This window comes from Odocoileus virginianus, chromosome 4 (genome assembly GCF_023699985.2).
Source record: "Odocoileus virginianus isolate 20LAN1187 ecotype Illinois chromosome 4, Ovbor_1.2, whole genome shotgun sequence".
Classification (NCBI taxonomy): Eukaryota; Metazoa; Chordata; class Mammalia; order Artiodactyla; family Cervidae; genus Odocoileus; species Odocoileus virginianus.
In genome coordinates, this window is record NC_069677.1 from 6964515 (window position 1) to 6986796 (window position 22282).

The 22282-nt window shown below is 40.0% G+C and overlaps 2 protein-coding genes across 5 annotated transcripts in view; one reads left to right on the forward strand and one right to left on the reverse strand.

Moving 5' to 3' along the window:
- The window catches only part of TIMMDC1 (translocase of inner mitochondrial membrane domain containing 1), a 46822-nt gene that overhangs the window by 19094 nt on the left and 5446 nt on the right, over positions 1-22282 (forward strand). Inside the window, exons 8-9 of one of the 3 annotated variants that reach the window (XR_011487203.1) lie at positions 2514-2708; positions 12533-12966. The gene's annotated coding sequence lies outside the window, so the exon portion shown is untranslated. Of the gene's footprint in view, positions 1-2513; positions 8134-12532; positions 12967-22282 lie in introns of those variants that run through there. The other 2 variants (XR_011487202.1, XR_002313571.2) reach the window with 2 other exon arrangements.
- The window catches only part of CD80 (CD80 molecule), a 31520-nt gene that overhangs the window by 5326 nt on the left and 3912 nt on the right, over positions 1-22282 (reverse strand). Inside the window, exons 2-6 of one of the 2 annotated variants that reach the window (XM_020891739.2) lie at positions 17349-17672; positions 12573-12854; positions 6953-7063; positions 5627-5741; positions 330-2715 (exon numbers count right to left, since the gene is read on the reverse strand). In XM_020891739.2, coding sequence (XP_020747398.1) covers positions 5665-5741; positions 6953-7063; positions 12573-12854; positions 17349-17672 — 794 coding nt within the window. In that variant the 3' untranslated portion in view covers positions 330-2715; positions 5627-5664. Of the gene's footprint in view, positions 1-329; positions 2716-5626; positions 5742-6952; positions 7064-12572; positions 12855-17348; positions 17673-22282 lie in introns of those variants that run through there. The other variant, XM_070466013.1, reaches the window with a different exon arrangement.

Consider the following 22282-nt stretch of genomic DNA (forward strand, 5'->3'; position numbering starts at 1 on the left):
CCACAGGCTTGGAATCTCAGCCCTGGGGCTTTGCGGTCATGTGACTTACAGCCAAGCCATTTTACTTTAGGTCTCAAGTTTTCACATCTGTTAAACAGTATGTATCTCAGAATAGATACTAAATGAAGTGATGTGTGTAAGACATAGCACAATACTGTGGCACACAGGACATTGTCTAACAACAGATATTAGCAGTTAAAAGGATATGAGAACCTCTGCACCAGCATAATCATCCCATTCACAAATTGCTGACAAATTGGCAGTTTATTATTTTATTCATGCCCATGTATAGATTAAATCTTTCAACTGGAAATTATAAAATTAGATGGTTGGTTTTAAAATAATTTTATTAATAAAGTAAAATATAACTCCTTTAACACATTTATTAAACGTAATAAGCAATAATTTACTATAATTTATTTAAAGTACAAATAAGCTGTCTCTTAGGTTTGTACTGGTTATTACTTTTTTTTAATCATATCCAAGGATTATGACTCTTAATGAAGCAATTCCTGGGCTTTTTTTGTTGTTGTTGTTGTTGTTTTTCTTTCTTTAAATTCTTGTAAGTCTACTACCTCTATTTTCTTTTGAATTTTGTTCTGTAAGAAACCATTTAAAAGTGTACCCCTGTTCCTCAGACTGTATAGAATAATCTGATCTTTATAGCTACTGAAATGAAACATTTTAAATCCTGCCACATTTGAGAAACTTGGTCAAACTCTTGCTGTTCAACTCCAGATTTTCAAATGAGAATGTCTAACTGACCAGGTCTACTCCTGGTCCAGTGAGCATGGAAGGCAATTTCAGAGAAAGAGGAGTCTTGAGTTAAGTCATGTAAGAACAGCAGTTGGCCACTCGTTTCTTTTTAATTCCCTGACGTCAGGGGGATCCAGAAATACTGCAGAGAAAAAGCCACTTTAGGGATCTGAGGAAGCCCTTTGGAATGCTGTTTTCATTACTTCAATTAATTTATGCTAAAGACAGCTTACTCTTTAGTACATACACAATGAAATGATCTCATTTTAAATGAGAACCTTCTCATAAAGATTTTACAAATGAGATTAAACTAGCATAAAGCCATTTAAGGAGAGTATCAGTCCAATGTGAACCAAACATTATCACTCTCCAACCTTACTAGTGCTTTGGGGTGTACAGTAAGTCCCCTACATATGAACGAATTCCATTCTGAGAGCGTGTTTGTAAGTCCAACAAAGTTAGCTTAGGTACCCAGCTAACACAATTGGCTGTATACTGCTGCTTTTATGCTTGCTTCTGGACGTCCTGGGCTTGAAATAAAGATGCTGTACTATTGTACTCTATATAGTACTGTAAAGTACACAAAAGCACAATCACTTATAGAGAATGCATGTGACAGTGTGCGCCAGACACATGAGCTGACTTACATGATTGGACATGTGAATGCACGTTCACAATTTTGAAAGTTTGCAACTTGTTAATAAGTGCAAACAGAATGACTTTATTTTTTGTTTTTTGAAGTAAATCATATTTACCAGGTCATAGGTCAAACAAGAATAGATTTTGCTGAATTGTTTTTTTATAGGAGCAACTAAAAAATCAATACTATGAAAAGTCCAAATGAATGCTTTTTGATAATTGCTTGGGAAAAAGTTGGTAAGCTTTTATATACAATACAGTATTTACTTTTATATACAAAGTAAATATTGTACTAGAGAACAAGGGCATAACAATATATGTAATACACGGTGCCAATCTTTGTGTTTAAGACTGAGGCTATCAATAAACTGTTAAGGAGAAAAATGCAAATTTCCCTAAGGAAAGGTTTAGAGAAAGTTGTGCAAGTGTGCAAAACACACACTTCCTTCCATTTAAAATTTATGATCTAACCAATAACTTGTTCTAGAAAGTAACTACAAATGAAACAGCTCATAAGTTCACTTTTGAATTAAAAATTGGCATAATACCTGTTTTGTTACTTCAAAGACTTTTAAAGGAATTAAAATTTATTTTTAGTTAAAAGTTCACAACTTGGGGGTTCATATGTAGGGGACTTACTGTATAAGTCATTCATCCTACATATCAGAGGAAATTAGTTTTAGATGGATCTACTTTCTCCTGAACCTGGTTGAGAAGTGGGAAAGCCAAAAAGGAGAATACAGTGAGAATAAAATCCTGGCTAAATACCAGTAATATTTCCATTGTCTTCTAGGTGTACTTAAAACAGACTTCCCATACATTAACATTAGATTGCTTTTGACAGCATGACATCCTCCATTCCTTCATCACACCAAGTCTCTTGAGATGGACCTAGATGATACTGAATAAATTCTGTTTCCAGAAGCACTTTGACAGATACATGTGTGTGTATACACACAAACCAGTCAGTAGCACAGAGCCCGATTCGTGAAGGAAAAGAACACCAGAGCCAGAGCACCAAATCTGGGTTCTGGCCCTGACCTTTGTAATTCAGGTCACCACGCAGGACTTCGAGATCCTTGTCATTAGTAAGTGGTTTTCACTAATGTCTCTTCCAGGCCTAAAGAATTCCATGTTTCCAAATCCTTGGGCAAGGTCACCAGAACTACTTCTGTCCCCATCATACTCCTCTAGTCACTTTCAGCAAAGCCACTGGAGTGAAGGGGCTCCTAGAGAACAGATACAGGAAGGTCGAGGTGGGATAACCCTGGCTGTTCGCGGAAGCACCAAGAAGAGGCCAATCTCAGATGGAGGTAGGACCTGAAGAAAACATTTAAAAATTTTTTTATATTTTTTTATTGCAAGGGTATTCCCCACTTGAGGTACCATTATAGATACTAATCTTGATGGCTAAACGACATAAAGGCAGGTCTAAAGTATGAGAGAATTTAGGACAGGTCTGACGAATTTTACTACAGAAAATATTGCATTATTATGCACCAGCAGTCACCAACCAACCAAATATTATCAATAAAGGTGCGCACTCAGCTGTGTGTGGGACAAAGGTGTATCAGGCATGCTTGCTCTTCTCAGTAAGCCTATAATTTGGTAAAGAATGAAAATAAACCCAGGGTGGAGAGTGATGTGCCTGAGAGAACACAACTATGGCGGTCAGAGGCAGAGCTGCTTGAACTGGACAGCATGGCCACAGAAGACTTGTGTAGGGGATTGGGTTCCTGGCTTCCTTCAGTTGACTGAGCAGAAAACTTTTAAGATGGAAGGAAGGTCAGGGAAATGCAAGGTAATTGCAGAACTGAGGGGAACAGCCTGGGAAGGGCATCCTGGGGAATGAGTAAGTTGTAAAGAAAGCAGAATTGGAAGCTGAGAGACTGCTGTGGGGGAATTACACATAGGCTGCTATGGAGCCATGAAAGGAATCTGAGCTTGATGTCCAGTTTGGGTTCTAGTTTTGCTCTTTATCTGTCTGACTTCAGGCAGATCACTGAAGGTCTTGGAGGCTTGAGTTTCTCTCCGTAAAACCGATCTTGCTCAGATCACCAGCCCAGGTTGGATGCATGAGATGGGTGCTCAGGGCTGGTGCACTGGGAAGACCCAGAGGGATGGGATGGAGAGGGAGGTGGGAGGGGGGATCAGGATGGGGAACACATGTAAATCCATGGCTGATTCATGTCAATGTATGGCAAAAACCACTACAATATTGTAAAGTAATTAGCCTCCAATGAATAAAAATAAATAGAAAAAATAAATAAAAAGTAAAAAAAAAACAACAACAACAAAAAACCGGTCTTGCTTATAGAGACTTTTATAAGATGAAATAATGCTTTTGTAAAGAAAACTAAGATCATGGCATCTGGTCCCATCACTTCATGGCAAATAGATGGGGAAACTGGAGACAGAGACTTTATTTTTGGGGGCTCCAAAATCACTGCAGGTGGTGACTGCATCCATGAAATTTAAAAGACACTTGCTCCTTGGAAGAAAAGCTATGACCAACCTAGACAGCGTATTAAAAAGCAGAGATATTACTTTGCCAACAGAGGCCCGTCCAGTCAAAGCTATGGTTTTTCCAGTAGTCATGTATGGATGTGAGAGTTGGACTATAAAGAAAACTGAGTGCCGAAGAATTGATGCTTTTGAACTGTGGTGTTGGAGAAGACTCTTGAGAGTCCCGTGGACTGCAAGGAGTCCAACCAGTCAATCCTAAAGGAAATCAGTCCTGAATCTTCATTGGAAGGACTGATGCTGAAGCTGAAGTTCCAATACTTTTGTCACCTGATTTGAAGAACTGACTCATTGGAAAAGACCCTGATATTGGGAAAGATTGAAGGTAGGAGGAGGAGGGGATAACAGAGGATGAGATGGTTGGATGGCATCACCGACTCAATGGATCTGAGTTTTGAGTAAGCTCTAGGAGCTGGTGATGGACAGGGAAGCTTGGGGTGCTGCAGTCCATGGGGTCACAAAGAGTTGGACACGACTGAGTGACTGAACTAAACTGAAAGCATAACCTGCTCTGTAAGTCTCAGGTGTTAGATCTCATTTTTTTACTTTTTAAAAGTAACTGCAGAGTCTGATTTTTGTATGCAGCTGTTACCCTAACCTTCACAAGTCAAAACTGAACTGTTCATGGAGACTGTAAACCATCCTGGTCCTGATATGAGTCTCTTGGATTCTGATGTCCCAACGTTTCTCTTAAAAGACCTGGGGATTTTAGAATAGTGCAAATTGGGCTTCCTCAAAGCCCAAAATTGGAGCTTTCCTGGTGGCTCAGATGGTAAAAAATCTGCTTGCAATGCAGGAGACCCATACTCAATCCCTGGGTTGGGAAGATCCCCTAGAGAAAAAAATGGCCACCCATTCCAGTATTCTTGCCTGGAGAATCCCATGGACAGAGGAACCTGGCTGGCTACAGTCCATGGAGTCACAAAGAGTCGGACATGACTGAGCGATTAACACTTGTAATAGTGTTACTTACAAAAGCTGATTTTATGTTAGGCTCCCTTAACATCCTTGGATGAACAGTAATTACTCCATCATATATATTTAGAATCAGATCAAATCTAAAGTCTTGGATACCACTTACTGACATTTAAGGTGTGCACATGTGCTCCTGGAAACTGCCATGTGAGGGAGGATAGAAACAACTGAGGATGTTTACACTGAGGAGATAACTGGAATATGGAAAGTAAGCTCTGAAGCCTTTCCTGTAGACACTGGGGTCTCTTTTTAAGTGAGAAAATGACCCAAAGAGGTAATTCTTTATGAAAATGGCTCTATGCTTGGGTCAGTGGGATGACTCTGTTAGTAAGAGGCAGACAGACCAATGAGATATTACTGAATTAGTACAGAGCTACTAATCCCACTCTGTGTCCCAGTGCTGAGGGATACAGGGAAAAAGGAATGATGAGAATAAGGAGTTAGCTCAGAAATAGTACATGTGTTTGACAAATACTAAAAGACACTGAGTTGACTGAAAAGAGGGGAACATTTTAAGATGGCAGAATGGCATGACAAAGGAAAAGGTTACACTAAACAAATTTTATGTGAGGAGAAAGGAGAGATGTGCCAACCACCTGTTGAGAGTACTCTGAATGAGGATTTTGAGAAGGTGGTACTTGGTAAAGGATCTTAGGTTTGGTCCTGAGAGGAAGAAAACCCTGTGTTCACAAGCCACAAGATCTCACACATCCCACATTGGTAGAGAAGATACCTCCAGGTGTTCTGGTCAGCTTGATCCTTCCACAGATTCTATGTAGATAGAGAATACCTTTCTATTACCATGTTCTCCTCATTCCTCCTTCTCTGTCTCCATCTTGCAGCATTTCCTTGAAGACAAGAGCAAGCAATAAAAATCTAGATAGGTAATCTTCCCTTAAATCATGCCCATGTATTTTGGCAAAACTTCAATTGGCTTAGAGCTATAGCAGTGGTTCTCAACCCCAGGTTTCCACCCCCACCCCCACCGAGGGACAGGTGTGATGCTTTGACACATCTTTGGTTGTCACAACTGGGGCAAGAGGTGCTATTGTAATACATTGAGAGGAGACCAGGGATGCCGCTAAGCATCGCAATGCGCAGAACAAAGAATTATCCAGCCCTCAAAGTCAATAGTACTAAGGATGAGAAAATGTAAACTAGAGAGGTAGGGCTGGACAGTCTGTATTAGAAACGTCCTTGAGCCCACCAGACCTCTTTATCCTACCCGTGACGTAAGTTGTTCATAGCAAAGTCTCTAGTGACTTCCTCGAGCCTTGATTTTTTGTGTGTGCCGGATGTTGGAAAAGTCAGCAGATGTTGATTTTCCAATTTGCTCAGTGTACAAAATTTCTTCTCCAAGAAAGCTTGGTGTTCCTTCACGGTGACTATAGCCTTAACACTGGCCTAGCAGTTCCTCTTCATTTAATTACAGAGATTGAGTATAGCATATGTGTAAGGCCAAAGATTTAGATTCATAGGAAAAAGATATCCTATCCTAAATATCTCTTCTTTCCTCAACCACTCCTGATCTTTCATCGAAAAATACATTCTGAAGAACTGAGAGTTGGTAAATCACCTGTAGTGATGTAATTACTCAACTACATCTCATTAGTGCATCTTACCCTCCTCCATGAAAATGATTCTTGCCCCTAAACCTTGTCATTCTTTCCTTTCCTCCAACTCCAAATCAAAGATTAGACTATTGCTTTTCATCAGATATGTTATCAATTTAGTTAGCAAGCCTCAGTATCTCCAAGAAAATACAGAGTTAGGGGGAAGATAAAGGGACTAAGCTAGAATGTGCCTTGAGGTCAGTGATTTCTCATCTGTGTAACTCCAGTGCCTAGTAGAGTGCCAGGCACATAGTAGGTGTCCAAGAAATATCTGTGCAGGGAATGAACAGAACTTGCTGAGACAAGTAAAGGAGACACTAAAGTTTCCATAGATTTGCTCCAAAAAGAATAAAATAGGCTTAAAAGTTCAGAGAGATGCTGACCTGTACTGATAAGAGGTTGGATGTCCAGAATTGAGATCATTACCAGAGTACAATATTACTTACTGCAGGTCAGGCATGTTACTGTAACTGCAATGATCACAGCAATCCCACATGCTGAGACTGTGATGGTAATGGTCCAGGGCAGGTGCTGATTAGCAGAAGGGGTTGGTTTGGCTGTTGAGGGAAAAGAGCAGTGTCAGCTCTAATGTGTTTCCAGCTGCCTGATACCCTTCCATGCCCCTTATAATGACACAACTGTAAAGCATTTTTCACTTCTTTGCCTGGTCAGCTCTTCAAAATGCAGATTCTATAATTTTTCTTGCATAACTCTTTAATCAGACACATACTTATGAGCAACTAATATCAGATGTCAGAGTAGATATTGAATGTGAAAAAGAAAATTTAAATGTTTGCATTTACTAAATTAAGTTGGCACAAAGAAAAGATTCTCAGGAGAGCCTTTAAAAGCTATTTTAGGGATTTCCCTGGATGATCAGTGGTTAAGACTTTGCACTTCCAATGCTGGGGGTGTAGGTTCAATCCCTGGTCAGGGAACTAAGATCATGCATTCTGTGTGGTTGTGGCCAAATAAACAAATATCAGAGCTTAATAAGCAATTTTTTTAAATAAATAAAAGTAGAAAAATAAATAGAAGTATTTCTATAGCTGATATTACTATGTACTGCTACCAATAGTTGATGTTGTGTTCTAAATGTACCTTCTAGATTTTCCTTCTCCAGCTCTGTCATGCCTTCTCCCTTTTAGGGTGTCCTCTTTAACGCACACACACATACACATACACACCTCACAATAGCTGCCTAAAACTACAGAAGTCACTTTGCATTCATTTTCAGATAATACCTTTTTCATCATTCAGCCTAGAACTTCGGGAAGAACAGAAGAGACCTAGCAAAGAACCAAGCATGGCTGTTGCTTGGTGGTAGGTAGGATCACCCTGGAGGAGGGCTCTGCAAACTTGCTCTCATCTGTAGAACACAGGGAACAGAAAGGAGAGGGCACACGAGGAAGGATGTGGGTGGGAGTAGAAAGGTGTATGTGGTACTCTGTCAGTCCTCCACTCAGGAGCAGCAGCTACACCATTTATTCTTCACCTCCTTTAAGGAATAGTTAGCACCAACAGCTGGAGAAAGGGCAGAGACACTAAAGGAATACTAGCAGCTCATACTCCTCTGATTTCCCTGGAATGGCTCATCAATAAATATTGAACATTTATTAATACTAAAGTACTTGATTCTCATTTTTCTGATTACACGCCGTGGGGATAAATTTTGGTCTTTAGCTTATTGGACTTCTTCTCATCAGCATTCAGTCCCGTTGACACTTTTCCTCCTGTGACTTCTGTGACACCATATTCGTCTATTTCTGTTTGTTGTGATTCAGTTTTGTTCATCAGCTCTTCTTCCTCTTTTTATTCTTTAACTTGTCCCCATAGTTCCATCTGTGGTCCCATTCTCTCACTAGCCCTGGTAATCATGGGTGATCTTAGCCACACCCAAGGTTGGAAACATCAGCTGATTTCTAAGTCTGTATATCATATTTCTGATCTCACTTCTGAGCCCCAAATTTGTATTTCCAACTGATAACTAGATGGTTTGATGCCAGCCTCTCCATTTGGTTAAAATTGAACTCAACATATGTATTCTTTCTAAAGTATATCTACCACCTGCATTCTCCTATTTCAGTTAATGGCAACACCATCAGTGACCAAGGGAAGGCTTGCCTTCATGCTTACTGCTCAGTAGCTCCCACTGACTTTCTATTCTGTATTGAGACTATCTCTGCAATCTTTTATCCAAATCTCTTGCAGGAATTAGTTCAGGTTTTTCTGATCTCCAACCAAGTAGCCTTTATGGTCTCTTTGCCTCTGGTGTTCTAGGCTCTAATAATTCCTATACATTCTGCCACAGTGGTAATTATAAAATGCACATTTGACCATAGAGCACCCACTACTTGAAAACTAGGGTAAGTTGTTTTTCTATTTTTCTCTAAAACACCCATTTGCATGGAGACATCCAGTGGTTACCAGGGTTGGCCTTTGCAGACCAAAATGACACCCAAAATAACAAAGAAGCTCTTGCTGTTATCCTGGGAGTCTAGATGTTTCACAGGCTTCCTCTCAGAGGTCACTCCTCATTCATTCTCAAGCCTCACTCAGCCTAGAAGAAGGTAAGTGTTTAAGAGAAAGGAGGAATCAGTAACAGCATTCCCACTCTCTCGTGATGCCTATTAGGAACCTGGCACTACTCCACAGGGAAGACCCAAAATCCCAAGTGCATAGTTGTGTGAGGACATTTGCACATATAGCTCATAAGACAGCCTGAGTAGGTCTCCCTGATTCACCCCTTATACACACACACACACCCCTATATGTTCCAATACATCAAGGGTTAACAAATTGGGCGGGCCCAGGCTAAAAGAGCCACAGACCCAGTCTGCTTAATTAATAAATTCAGGGTTAAGAGTAGGTATTTAAATAGTAGAGCTTTGCTCATATCCATTCAAAATGTCTATCAACTATACACTAATTTACATTTGTTTATGCAGTCACCCCTTGACACCCCAAAGAGGACAGAGAGCTAGTATTTTTAATTATTCTGAAAAGGGATGCTGCTCATCTTTAGTGTGAAGGAAGAGTTGAGAAAAGGCAAATTAGAGAAATGATGATAAAGCTGGGTAGTCTAAATCATCTTTAAAGAATAGATCCATCCTTTTATTTAAAGGACTATATTCTATTTCCTTTAAGTTAATGAACTACTATGCACAGGCCAAACCTGGCTTACCACCTATTTTTTTAAATAAAATTTTGTTGGAATACAGCTATGTCCTTCATTTATGTCTTGTCTATGGCTGTTTTCATGTTATAACAACAGAACTGAGTTGTGGCTGGAGACTATGACCTGTGAAGAATATTTGCCATCTGGCCCTTTTCTGAAAATTTTTGTTAACCGTTGCCCCAGAATATCATACATACTCATATTCCAAATATAAATGATATCCAAAATAAAATATAATTGAAGCTGTACTTATTAACTTCTACCTTAATCATGATGATCTAAAATTGATTATATATCAATAAAATGACAAGAATGCTGAATTAATTATGATTCAAACTTAATTTTTATAAACTTGTTTAGGATACATGAAATAGAGACGAGTTTGGGCTATTAATAAAATCATGTCAACAAAATTTGGTTTGTATCTGAACTAATTTTTGCCCCAAATTTTATCTCATTACCTATTAAGGAAAACAAAGAATCCACCCAAGATGGAAAGACCTAATCTTACCTAAGATGAACTAGTAGACCATCTAAAATATCTACATTATACAAGCAAAGATAAGCATAAGATATAAGATATACTATACATAATATCAATATATTATACACAATGTATTGTCTTTTACTATGCAGCCACAAAACATTGTTATAAGTGGGGTTGGGGGATGGGCAGAGGCCTGGTGATGCTCCATATAATCAGTCAAATACGCTAGAAATGTATTTCAAGTATATGAGTTCTTCTGTAATAACCCATTGTGGATTTAATATGCATACATTTATGTAAACCCTACTTTTTCCATTTTATATTTTCATATGACTTCACCTCTTGGGGAAAGAAAATTTTATAAGTTTACTACATGTAGAGTAAATATTTGATCATGGTTTTGATCAAAAATGACCACTTTTTTCAAGCATTGTCCTCTAGTAGTTTGTCATTCACTTTCTTTGCCAGGCTTGGTTCTGAATGAACAAGTATTTCTTTTTTTTTTTTTTTTTCAACTATTTCTTAAAAAGCACATTCACCTTCAAAGGACAATGATTTGACATCATGGGACCATCATAGGAAGGGGGCTCCCAAAATGAAAGTGCCACAAAGACAGAAACATAAATCAATGGAACAAAATGGAAAGCCCAGAGATAAATCCTCACACCTATATACATCTTATCTTTGACAGAGGAGGCAAGAATATACAATGGAGAAAAGACATTCTCTTTAACAAGTGGGGCTGGGAAAACTGGTCAACCACTTGTAAAAGAATGAAACTAGAACACTTTCTAACACCATACACAAAAATAAACTCAAAATGGATTAAAGATCTAAACGTAAGACCAGAAACTATAAAACTCCTAGAGGAAAACATAGGCAAAACACTCTCTGACGTAAATCATAGCAGGATCCTCTATGACCCACCTCCCAGAGTAATGGAAATAAAAGCAAAATTAAACAAATGGGACCTAATTAAACTTAAAAAGCTTTTGCACAATGAAGGAAACTATAAGCAAGGTGAAAACAACCTTCAGAATGGGAGAAAATAATAGCAAATGATGAAACTGACAAAGAATTAATCTCAAAAATATACAAGCAACTCCTGCAGCTCAATTCCAGAAAAATAAGCAGCCCAATCAAAAAATGGGCCAAAGAACTAAACAGACATTTCTCCAAAGAAGACATACAGATGGCTAACAAACACATGAAAAGATGCTCAACATCACTTATTATCAGAGAAATGCAAATCAAAACCACAATGAGGTACCATCTCACACTGGTCAGAATGGCTGCTATCAAAAAGTCTACAAACAATAAATGCTGGAGAGGGTGTGTAGAAAAGGGAACCCTCTTACACTGTTGGTGGGAAAGCAAACTAATACAGCCACTATGGAGAACAGTGTGGAGATTCCTTAAAAAACTAGAAATAGAACTGCCATATGACCCAGCAATCCCACTGCTGGGCATACACACCAAGGAAACCAGAATTGAAAGAGACACGTGTACCCCAGTGTTCATCTCAGCACTGTTCACAATAGCCAGAACATGGAAGCAACCTAAATGCCCATCAGCAGACAAATGGATAAGAAAGTTGTGGTACATATACACAATGGAATATTACTCAGCTATTAAAAAGAATGCATTTGAATCAGTTCTAATGAGGTGGATGAAACTGGAGCCTATTATACAGAGTGAAGTAAGTCAGGAAAAAAAAAAACACCAATACAGTATGTTAACATATATATATGGAATTTAGAAAGATGGTAATGATGACCCTATATGCGAGACAGCAAAAGAGACACAGATGTAAAGAACAGACTTTTGGACTCTGTGGGAGAAGGCGAGGGTGGGATGATTTGAAAGAATATCTTTGAAACATGTATATTATCATATATGAACTAGATCACCAGTCCAGGCTCAATGCATGAGGGTCAGGATGGGGAACTCATGTACACCCATGGCTGATTCATCTGAATGTATGGCAAAAACCACAATACTGTAAAGTAATTAGCCTCCAATTAAAATAAATTTTTAAAAAATGAAAGTGCCAAAGCCTAGAGAGCAGTTTCAAAGAAGGGCAAATTTTAGTGCTTTCAATAACAACAATATTATTGTAATAACTTCCTAAGATGTTGACTTGACAGATAGAACTTAGTTGGATATCTAAATTTTAGAATGTTTATTAAAGAAAATAAAATTAGTACCATTATAGTCAAACCTTGTACAGTGACCTTAATAAGTCATAGTAACACTTTTATTATTATTTTATTTGCATGTCTAAAAAATACTGTAAGTAATAGCATCAGAGTCAATATGCATAATTCTATAATGTATCTGGCTGAGTTATTTTCTTTTTAGATTCTACACAGCAGAAACTCCCCAGGACAATGTCACTTACGTGTTTTCCATTGGAAGGTCTGTGACACTGTTAAGTCTCCATACTTGACAAGACACAAGAAGCTGTGATTGCTTGTCATGTTGAAATCCAGTTCACTGCTAATTGTGAAGAGCTCGGTTTCAGGATCTTGGGACAGTGTTGTGTTGGTAGCATTTAATTCTTCTCCATTTTCCAACCAGGAGAGGTGAGGCTTTGGAAAACCTCCAGAGGTTGAGCAAATTACCCTTCTGATGTTAGGAAATGGATTTCCAAGATCATTTATAGTAGGGACAGGGAAGTCAGCTGAAGAAAGAACAAGAATGTAAATACATATCATTACATATTTGTGTGTAATTATATTTTTAATACATCACTTTAATAAGAATAATAAAATATAATTTTCAACTTCCCATAAGTATTAGTATGTATAACCCAAAGACTAACTTTAGTTTGAGTTGGTTATATCAATTCATTACTTTTGATGGAGTGGAGGTAGGAGGGCACTTATTAAAGAACTAAATTCATGTGAATAAATATTGACATAGTGCTTGCATTTAAAAACATTTATTGAGCTGTTAATATTTCTTAGGTCTGGACGTTATCTCATTTTGTCTTTAAAACAACCCTAGGAGGTAGGTTGTAGATCCAAAAAGGTCAAATATCAGTAAATTCATATTATTTATCCTAATACAATGTTTCCATTTTATGAATAATCAGATTGAGGTCTAGAGAAATCACAACCAATAAGTGGGAGAACTGAATTCAAGTTTTTCTGATACCAGAGCCTTCCCTTCCCCCGATTTCTTTTCCTTTTTTTTTTTTTTTTAGAGCTTTAAACTCTGCTGTCTTATTAAAACATTAAATAAGATTATATTGAAAAAAAAATGTAGCCTCAGAAAAATATCAATGGCATGGTATTAGAGATAGTTACAAACAAGCAGATTTAAATATGTCTACCTTCTTTTCCTTTCCTTCCTTTCATTTCTTTTACTTCTTTTTCTTCCCTTTCTACCTAATTTTTGAGGTATACAAACTGACCCTCTTTTATGTATCTATTTATTAATTCGTACTATACTATACACCTGGGAGCCTACCACCCAACTTGAGAACCAGAGCATTGACAATAACTTACATAAATCTACTTGTATGGTCTTAACTTTGCTGGACCCCTCGTTCCCACACCTGGAGTAACACTACTCTAACGTTTGTTTAGCATTACCTTTACATTTTCAAAAGTAGTCTTTAATCAGATAGGCCTCTGTTCCACTTTTATACTGTTGAGCCTATAATCTCAACCACCATACTTGACTGATCCCCTTGCTGTTTTGATACACCTAACAAGGACAGAGAGTCCTTCCTAATATTCCTCCAAAGTACTTGAGGCACTATTTCATTTGTGTTTTTTACCCCTAATAGCATATTAAATTATACACAAAGCAAAGCATAGTGAAATGACTGAAGAGGAAACAGGAAAAAACTCCACTCACCTCTTCCTCACTTATTGTGAGGCTTAAAAAATTTATACTTCTATAGCATAAGTGTGGGGAACCAATCCAAGTGTGGACTTCCTGAGTGGTGGGTGGTGCAGTGGTATATAATCTGCCCACTAATGCAGGAGACGAAAGAGACGGGGGGTTCTGTCCCTGGGTTGGGAAGATCCCCTGGAGAAGGGAATGGTAACCCACTCCAGTATTCTTGCCTGGAAAATTCCATGGACAGAAGAGCCTGATGGGCTACAGTCCATGGGGTCTCAAAGAGTCAGGACACACACACACAGGACTAATCCCCTCATACTTCATCTCATATGTTAGTTTTCTTTTCAGAATTCAGAACCTCACAGAGAGATGTAGTATAATGCACAGTGGTCATCAAGGGCAGGTTTTAAAACCAGTTTTGCCTTTAATCCTGGGCCAGTTACTTAACCACTTTCCGTCTTAGTTTGCTCATTGTACGAAGGGGATTGTAATACCTCCCTCCCAGTGTTATAAGAGTTAAATGGTATCATTAACATAAATCACATAGACCAGAGACTGACATACAGGAAGTTAGTTAGACTAATTAATGTGAGTCTTAAATGTGTCCTCTCTTAGAGGAGTTCCTTCATGTAAATCAAGTTGCCAGGTGAAAGCTTCTAGGACTGCCTGGTGGTAATAAGGGAGAGGAGAAGTTATGACAAGGGATTATAGTTGCCAAGGCAAGGAAAAACTTGGATCTAGATACAGATAGAGTCACCTTTCTTTTTTGAATCAGTCCTTTTCCTAAATTGTTTGACATTTTTTGAGCCATTTTTAGTTGACATTATTATTTTCTACTCCTTTAATTTATCCTATAAGATCAAATCATTGCAATGGTAGCTAACATTTTGTTTCTTATATCAGTATGTCATGTTATCACTTGGAATAACAAATCCAAGGAACTCATATCCAAATTATGATTCATGTTCATTTCTGGACTTTGCTTTTCTAAGAAATATTTAACCACAGGAATGCCACTAACACCAAGGATCGTATTGAAAATCACCTTTTCACGGTCTGCCTGGGCTTAGAACAGCCTATGCTCTGTCTGCTATTCCTTCTGTAAGATGATCTGTTCGGAGTAGTAGCTCCAAAGGTTTTGCAAGAATGAACCATCGAAGAATTACTCTTTTGTATCTCATTTCAATCAGTTAACCCAAGTTTTCACCACTCTTAATGGGTAGAGTAAGAATATCCTACTAGGAAAGGAAAAGGTGCATGTGTTTTAGAAAGGTAAAAATTTGTTAACCTAGTTAATATGTTAACTAGTATAGCTAGTTCCTCAAATTCGCTGCTTAGTGCAGGTTTTCATCCATCGTGCAGCACGTTTGAGGAACTAGCTATCCTACTTCATGATACTATGCTGTTATTGTATCCTTTGGCAATGTAGAGAAATCATCCTGTCCCAGTTAGCCTGAGACTTTCTCAGTATTAACACCCAAAGTCTCATGTCCAGTGAAACCCCTCAGTCCTTGGCAGACTGGGACAGCTGGTCACCTTGGCCAAATGAGCATTTACTTAATTTCTTGCTTCTCAGACTGTAATCCTTAGCATCAGTACAGACATCACCAGGGAGCTTGTCAGAAGTGTCAGACCTGCTGAACAAGGTCCCCAAGTCATAGGCACCTTATCATTTGAGAAGCACCATTCTAATTGATTCAACTGGGAATACCAGAATTGGTTCTGGGTCTAATTAAGCAGTATTTCCCCCTTTGTCTTCCCTTGTCTGATTTTGGAGCCGCATCCCCCTGTTTGAGGCCGTGTTAGCCTCAAACAACACTCCCCCATTAGCCCTTTAGCTGCGTTGGTCTCCAACTGTGACCTGCGACTAAGGCCCACCCTCCCTGAAACTCTGCCTCTTCTCTCCTTGGATCTTCTTTATCTTTCTGTCAAAATGTACACGTCCTGAGTCTGTTTCTCTCTGGATATTCTGTTAAAGGACTATGTATCTAAACGTAATTAACTGATACAGGCTAATATGTCTGTGATAACGTCTCCACCTAGGTAACACATTTTCGTCTTTAACAGGGATCCTGGAGGGAGGGGGAGGGCTTCCCAGGTGGCTCAGCGGTAAAGAATCTGCCAGCAATGCAGGAGACGTGGATTCAGTCTCTGGGTCAGGAAGATCCCTGGAGAAGGAAATGGCAACCCACTCCAGTATTCTTGCCTGGGAAATCCCATGGACAGAGGAGCCTGGCGGGCTACAGTCCATGGGGTTGCAAAGAATCAGACATGACTTACCAGCTGAGCGTACATACATAAGGGGAGCATAGTGCTGAAACTAGTAGGAGAGGCTATAATAGTGGGAATTGCAGGAATCCAGGCAGATCTAAATTTTGGAAGAGATAGGCTTCTCAGAGCCCCTCACGTCCCACCATATGATCATGGATATTTGTTCTCTCCATGGGTAGGGAATACACAGAGTGAAGTTTAAGATAACCCTGTGTAAATTTGGCTTACTTCTTAAGCTTTAGGTATGATCTGGGTGTTACACAACTAAAGATTCAATATAGCCGAAGACCAAAAGCAGGGAAGAAAAGTGAAGAATTCACTAAGGATCCTTTTAAGCTAACTGTTATCAAGATTAATTCTTACCTTTTGTTAAAAGGTTTTGTTTCCACTAAAGGCTCAAGTGCCCAGAAAGAAAAAGAAATGTGTTTGAATTTCAAGGATGAAGCAATGGCCCAGGGCTGCCACTTCTCAATGAGGGTTCAGGACATATTTGTGTCCTCTAGCAGGATTACCTGTGATTAAGTCAAGGCTGGTTCCTACCCTGCCCTTCACAGTTTTTTAACATCTAACTTTGTAGGAATGACATTAGATGAAAGTTTCAAATATACAATAAATATAATAGTAAAATAGCCATAGTAATAGACATTCAAATACTACTTGAAAAGTATTTATGCCTGTGCAGCTTTTATACCCTTTAATATACTTTATGAGAATATCTTACTGGATCAAGTGCAGTTAATAGTACAACTACATCAAATCAAATGTGTCCCTTTATGATTCAGAAAGTGCTTCAGGTCACGATAGTGCTCCAGGGTGGCTGACATGAGCTTGGACTGTCAAAGTGCAAGAAATGCAACTAACAAATATTTCCAGGACATCCTGAGAAAATAAATTAGGATTTACTGTAAAACTAGAGACTCAACCCTAAGAAATGAAGTGAGATAGGCCCCTCTGGTAAAATTTCCACTTAAACCAATAGGAATGTGTCTCTAAGGACATCAAAGACATACTCCTATTGATGGCTTATTGAAAATCAGAAAGTTCCACTGACCTCTGATCATTAACCTCACTTTAGTCAGGTGCTCCACTTTATAAGTCCCTGTCTCAGGCTTCTGAATAACACAGGTGTAGGTGCCACTGTCTGACAGGCGCAGAGCCAGGATCACAATGCAGGGGTTATTGGTGATGTCAGTGATGGTACGGTTCTCGTATTTGGGCCACACCTGCACTTTTCCAAGCAAGACAGCCAGCACCATCTCACTATCCTTTTGCCAATAGATCCGAAGGCTTGTCAGTTCTTCAGTGGATGTGTTGTAATCACAGGATAGCACTACTGCTTCTTTCACTCTTTTGGTCACACTCTTTGGGATGATGCCTATGGAGAGGCAAACAAAATAAGATCTTGTGTCTGTTAAATGTAAGATGCCTGCACAAGCAGGAATTCAGAGTTGGCAGTAACAGAATTCAGAGTGTTGTATTTAGTGTCTAAGCAGGATTGGACAGAGTGTTCAGTTGATTTTTTTTTTTCTTTTGGTCTCCAGTGCATTTTTTTTCTCCATTTAAATAATCGTGATTAAAACAATAACATAGATTTTACCATCTTAACCATTTTAAAATGTACAGCTCAGTAGCGTCCAGTATCTTCACATTGTTGTGAAACAGATTTTCCATGCTGTATGCATTAAACTGCTCCCCCCTTTCCCTCCCTTCAGCCCCCTGGTAACCACCACTCAACTTTATGTTTCTATGAATTTTACTACTTCAGATTCCAAATCATACAGTATTTATTTGTCTTTTTGTGACTGGTTTATTCCACTTGGCATAATACCCTCAAGGTTCCTCTGTGTTTTACATGTGTCAGAATTCCCTTCCTTTTTAAGGAGTGATAATGATGTTAATGACTAAATATTCCACTGTATGTATTAATATATGCCACACTTTCTTTATCCATTTGTCTGTCCATGGACAATGAGAGAAAAGTTACACTAGTCCCAAAAGAAGAAGGACTTTAGGAGACCCCAGCACATGAATGCCAACTACCGGTGAGACAGTGTTCTCAGTCCCATGGGGACAGAGAAGTCATAGTTAAGGAATGTGAGATTTTGAAGGAATTTCCCTGGTCATTCATTTTGGTGGTCTTATTTTATAGACGAGAAAACTAAGCATAGGAAAGAAAACTGCTCCAGTTTTGCAGAGAACTTTTTGGATCACTCTCCTTATTTATTTGTTTCCCTCATTTGAGACCCAGTTCTAGGATAGATAAGCCAGCACTGCCTGCTCTGAGCCGGGTCCCATCTTCCAGGCCCAGCTTGACCCGTGACTTCAGATTGAAATGGCTGTCCTCATCTCCATGTGACAAGACCTCAGTTACACCTCCGGACCATTTCTGCCCTCTCTATCTATTTAAACAGATGGCTATCCTGTCTTTATCTTCCTTGGCTATCTGCAATCCAAATAGCTGGTCCCCTACAACCTAACTTGGCAAGAAGATCCCCGTTTAAAACATTTGCCCATTTCCCATCAGCATATCACAGAATTTCAGCACCAAACTTCATATTTTTGTTAGCTCCTAAACACTCATCAGTAGCACCAAAATCCTTGAAAGACTATATTTTCTGTTTTTTTGCTTAGAAAGCATAGTAACTTTTCCCACGCTGTGCTTGACCTAAAAGCAGAGCCCCTCCAAAACCCCAGCACTTTCACAACTGGCCAGCCCTGAAGGCCCCCAGTGCTGACATCTTCCCTTCAGTATCCTTCAGAGCCACACAGAACCCCGGGGAGGCCCCCATCTCACTAAGATAGGGATCTCATTTCCAGGCCTGCTCTCCCTGGACAGCAGGATCATGGGACACTAGCCCGTCTCCACCTCCCCAGCCAACCTTCCAGCCTACATCAGACTGGATGTGGCCCCACCGCAGCATTTAGGAAGAGAGTTTTGTGATTGCGGGTATTTTCACAGCAGTGTGAGGTACCTTAGAATGATCCAGGGCACTTCTTTCAGCAGTTGTGCTGAACATTGCCAGCCCTAGATTTAGGGAATATAACTGAAAAAGGGAAATAAATGAAAAGTTATACTTTGTTGTTCAGTCGCCCAGTCATGTCCGATTCTTAGCGACCCCATGGACTGCAACATGCCAGGCCTCCCTGTCCCTCACCATCTCCCAAAGTTTCCCCAAGTTCATGTCCATTGCATCAGTGATGCCATCCAGCCATCTCATGCTCTGACAGCTCCTCTCCCTCTTCTCGTTCTGCCCTTAATCTTTCCCAGCATCAGGGACTTTTCCAGTGAGGGCTGTTCGCATCAGATGACCAAAATATTGGAGCTTCAGCTTTAGCATCAGTCCTTCCAAAGTGTTCTCAGGGTTGATCTCCCTTAAGATTGACTGGTTTGAACTCCTAGGGACTTTCAGGAGTCCCTTTATATTTTAGGAGAGCATGAAATAGCTAAATAATCAAAACTCTCTTTTAAAAAAAGATACAACTAAAACAAAATGGTATGTAGAAGGATTCCTGTTGACTTGGGTTCTAGTCCCAGCTCAGCCACTTACTGACTAACCTGTTTCCTCATCTGTAAAATGGTTTGATGCCAACCTCTCAGGATGATTGAAAACTTAAATTCAAATTAAACTGTATATGTGGAAAAGTCCCTAGTACCTAGCAGGTCTTCCATAAAGGTTTCCTTTCCTCTTTCTCCTTCCTCTCGTACCCTCTGGTCTCTTTCACTCTGGGGTTATGACAGACACTGATCTTGCTGTGGACCAGACAGACCCCATGACAGAAAGCAGCTCAGTCATCTGGGGTCCTGAATAACTGAGTCTTTCCTGCGCTGTTTGTTCCCACCCAAAAATAATCCAGGATTTCTAATTTTGACATGTGGTGACATTAGCAAAAAGAAATCTTAACTGAAACTGATCTGAAAATTTTCTTCACTGAAAAATTTCAATGATGGTTCTTAAGGAGTTTTTGTCCAGCCATCTGAGGAGAAGTGTGGGTGTTTGTGTAAAGGTCAACAGCAAACCATCAATGGGCTCTTCGATGTTCCTATGTGAGATCCCCTCACCAGACTCTGTTGCTGAGGAAGAACCAGACTGAAAAGAGGAACAAAAATCTTCTGGGCAATTCCCGCCAGGACCTGGCTTTCATACTCAGGGACTCTGCTACACATGGTTACAAGAAAACTGTTGAAAGACTTCTGAAGGGTTGTGTCTGCTTCAGTGGTTCTGGAGGGGAGAGGCGTGTCTCAGCATTACTGCCTGCATTGTTGGATTCTGAGCTTGCTTTGCCGTCTTACAAACGGCCTAGCAGCACCTACCTGATAATGTGGGTTGAGGTTTCTGTGAGGGAATGTAGGTAAAACCTGACCCAGTACCAGGCACACGATCAGGACTGTTGCCTTTCCAGACTTCCACACAGCTCTGTCCTTTGCTTCCTTCAGGGAAGATGTCCCCTTATGGTGAGCCTTCTCTGACTCTCCCCAACCAGCACCATCCTCATGCTCCTTTTGAGTCACTTGCCCTGATTTGTTTCTCTCTTGAGCTTGTCTCTAGCTGCTACATATCAGCTGGAGTTACTTTGGGGACCATGAGAGCAGGGACTTTATCTGTTTTGCTTGTTGTCATGTCTGTAGAACTAGGGCCTGGCCCAAAGCAGGTGCTCCCTAAGTACTTGCTGAATGCCTGGCTAGGCCTTAGGAGATGGGATCTGATTCCATCTGCTGTGTATTAGACTCATAACCTTTGATTAACCTCCTTGGGCCTCAGGTATAATTTCTACAAAATGGTCATAATACTATCTCCCTAACTTACTTCCCCTAATTACCACAGGGTCACATGACACCCAGATGTAAAGTGCTTTATGAACCGTAAAAGCTATACAGTTGTGTTTTTTCCCCATGGGGTTGCTTCTCATGCACAGCACCTCCTGCGCCTCCTGTGTTGAGTCACACCCAGGATGGGGCCAGAATCACTGTGGTAACTGGCTGACACGTGCACTGAGTACTGCTCCCAACTGGCACCCAGTGCCCACCGTCACCAACTGTCTGCCCAACTGTGAGGGGGAGGAGGGGCTGCAGGGATGGAAGGCAACCTCGCTCATCTCTTGCAAGTCTGTGTGCAAACCGCCCCACCCGCAGGGCACTCTGGGTACACTTCAGAACCCCTGCCCTTCCTGACCCCTCTGCCTGCTTCCTGCCCCGATCACAGCAGCTCCCCACTGATAACTCCCCAAGAGAGGGAGCCTTCTGCCAGCAAATGCACAGTACACTAGTTCTAGACAAATAATGTACCTCTCAGAACTCAAAATACAATGGAATATTATTTAACCAGAACAGGTGTGAGGCACTGTTACTACAACATAGACGAACCTTAAAAACATTGTGCTAAATGAAAGAAGCCAGACACAAAGGCCATATATTATATAGCTCCAGTTAAAAGAAATGTCCAGAATAGGCAAATTCATGGAGACAAATTAGATTAATGTCTACCAAGAGGTGGGGTAGAGGGAATGGAGAGGGACAGCTAATGGGTTTGGAGTTTCATTTTTGAATGATAGAAATGTTCCGAAATTATAGTGGTGATGGTTTCACTTCTTTGTGATTATACTAAAAACCACTGAATCACACACTTTAAAATGGTAAAAAAAAATTTTTACCATTTTGCAGGAAAAACAGCAATAAACCCATGCAGGACAATTGGGAGATACTACAATAAAATCTAATATTAAGCTTTAAAGAAAAAAGAACCCAGTATAGGGAGCCATGAGTCTCCCCTAGTCCCTCCAAAGAAGGGGGAGGCAGTGTGGGCACAGTGGGCTGGCCACAGCACCCCTTCCTCATAGGTGAAGCCCAGCAGTGGTCAGGAGAGCTGTACCAACACTTTTAAAGGAGAAAAAATCAGGTGCCCACAGCAGCTTAGATCACCGTGTGCTGTTGTGTATCTTGCTGAGGACTGTGGTGTGCTTTTTAAATAAAGGTTTTCCCTGACTCTA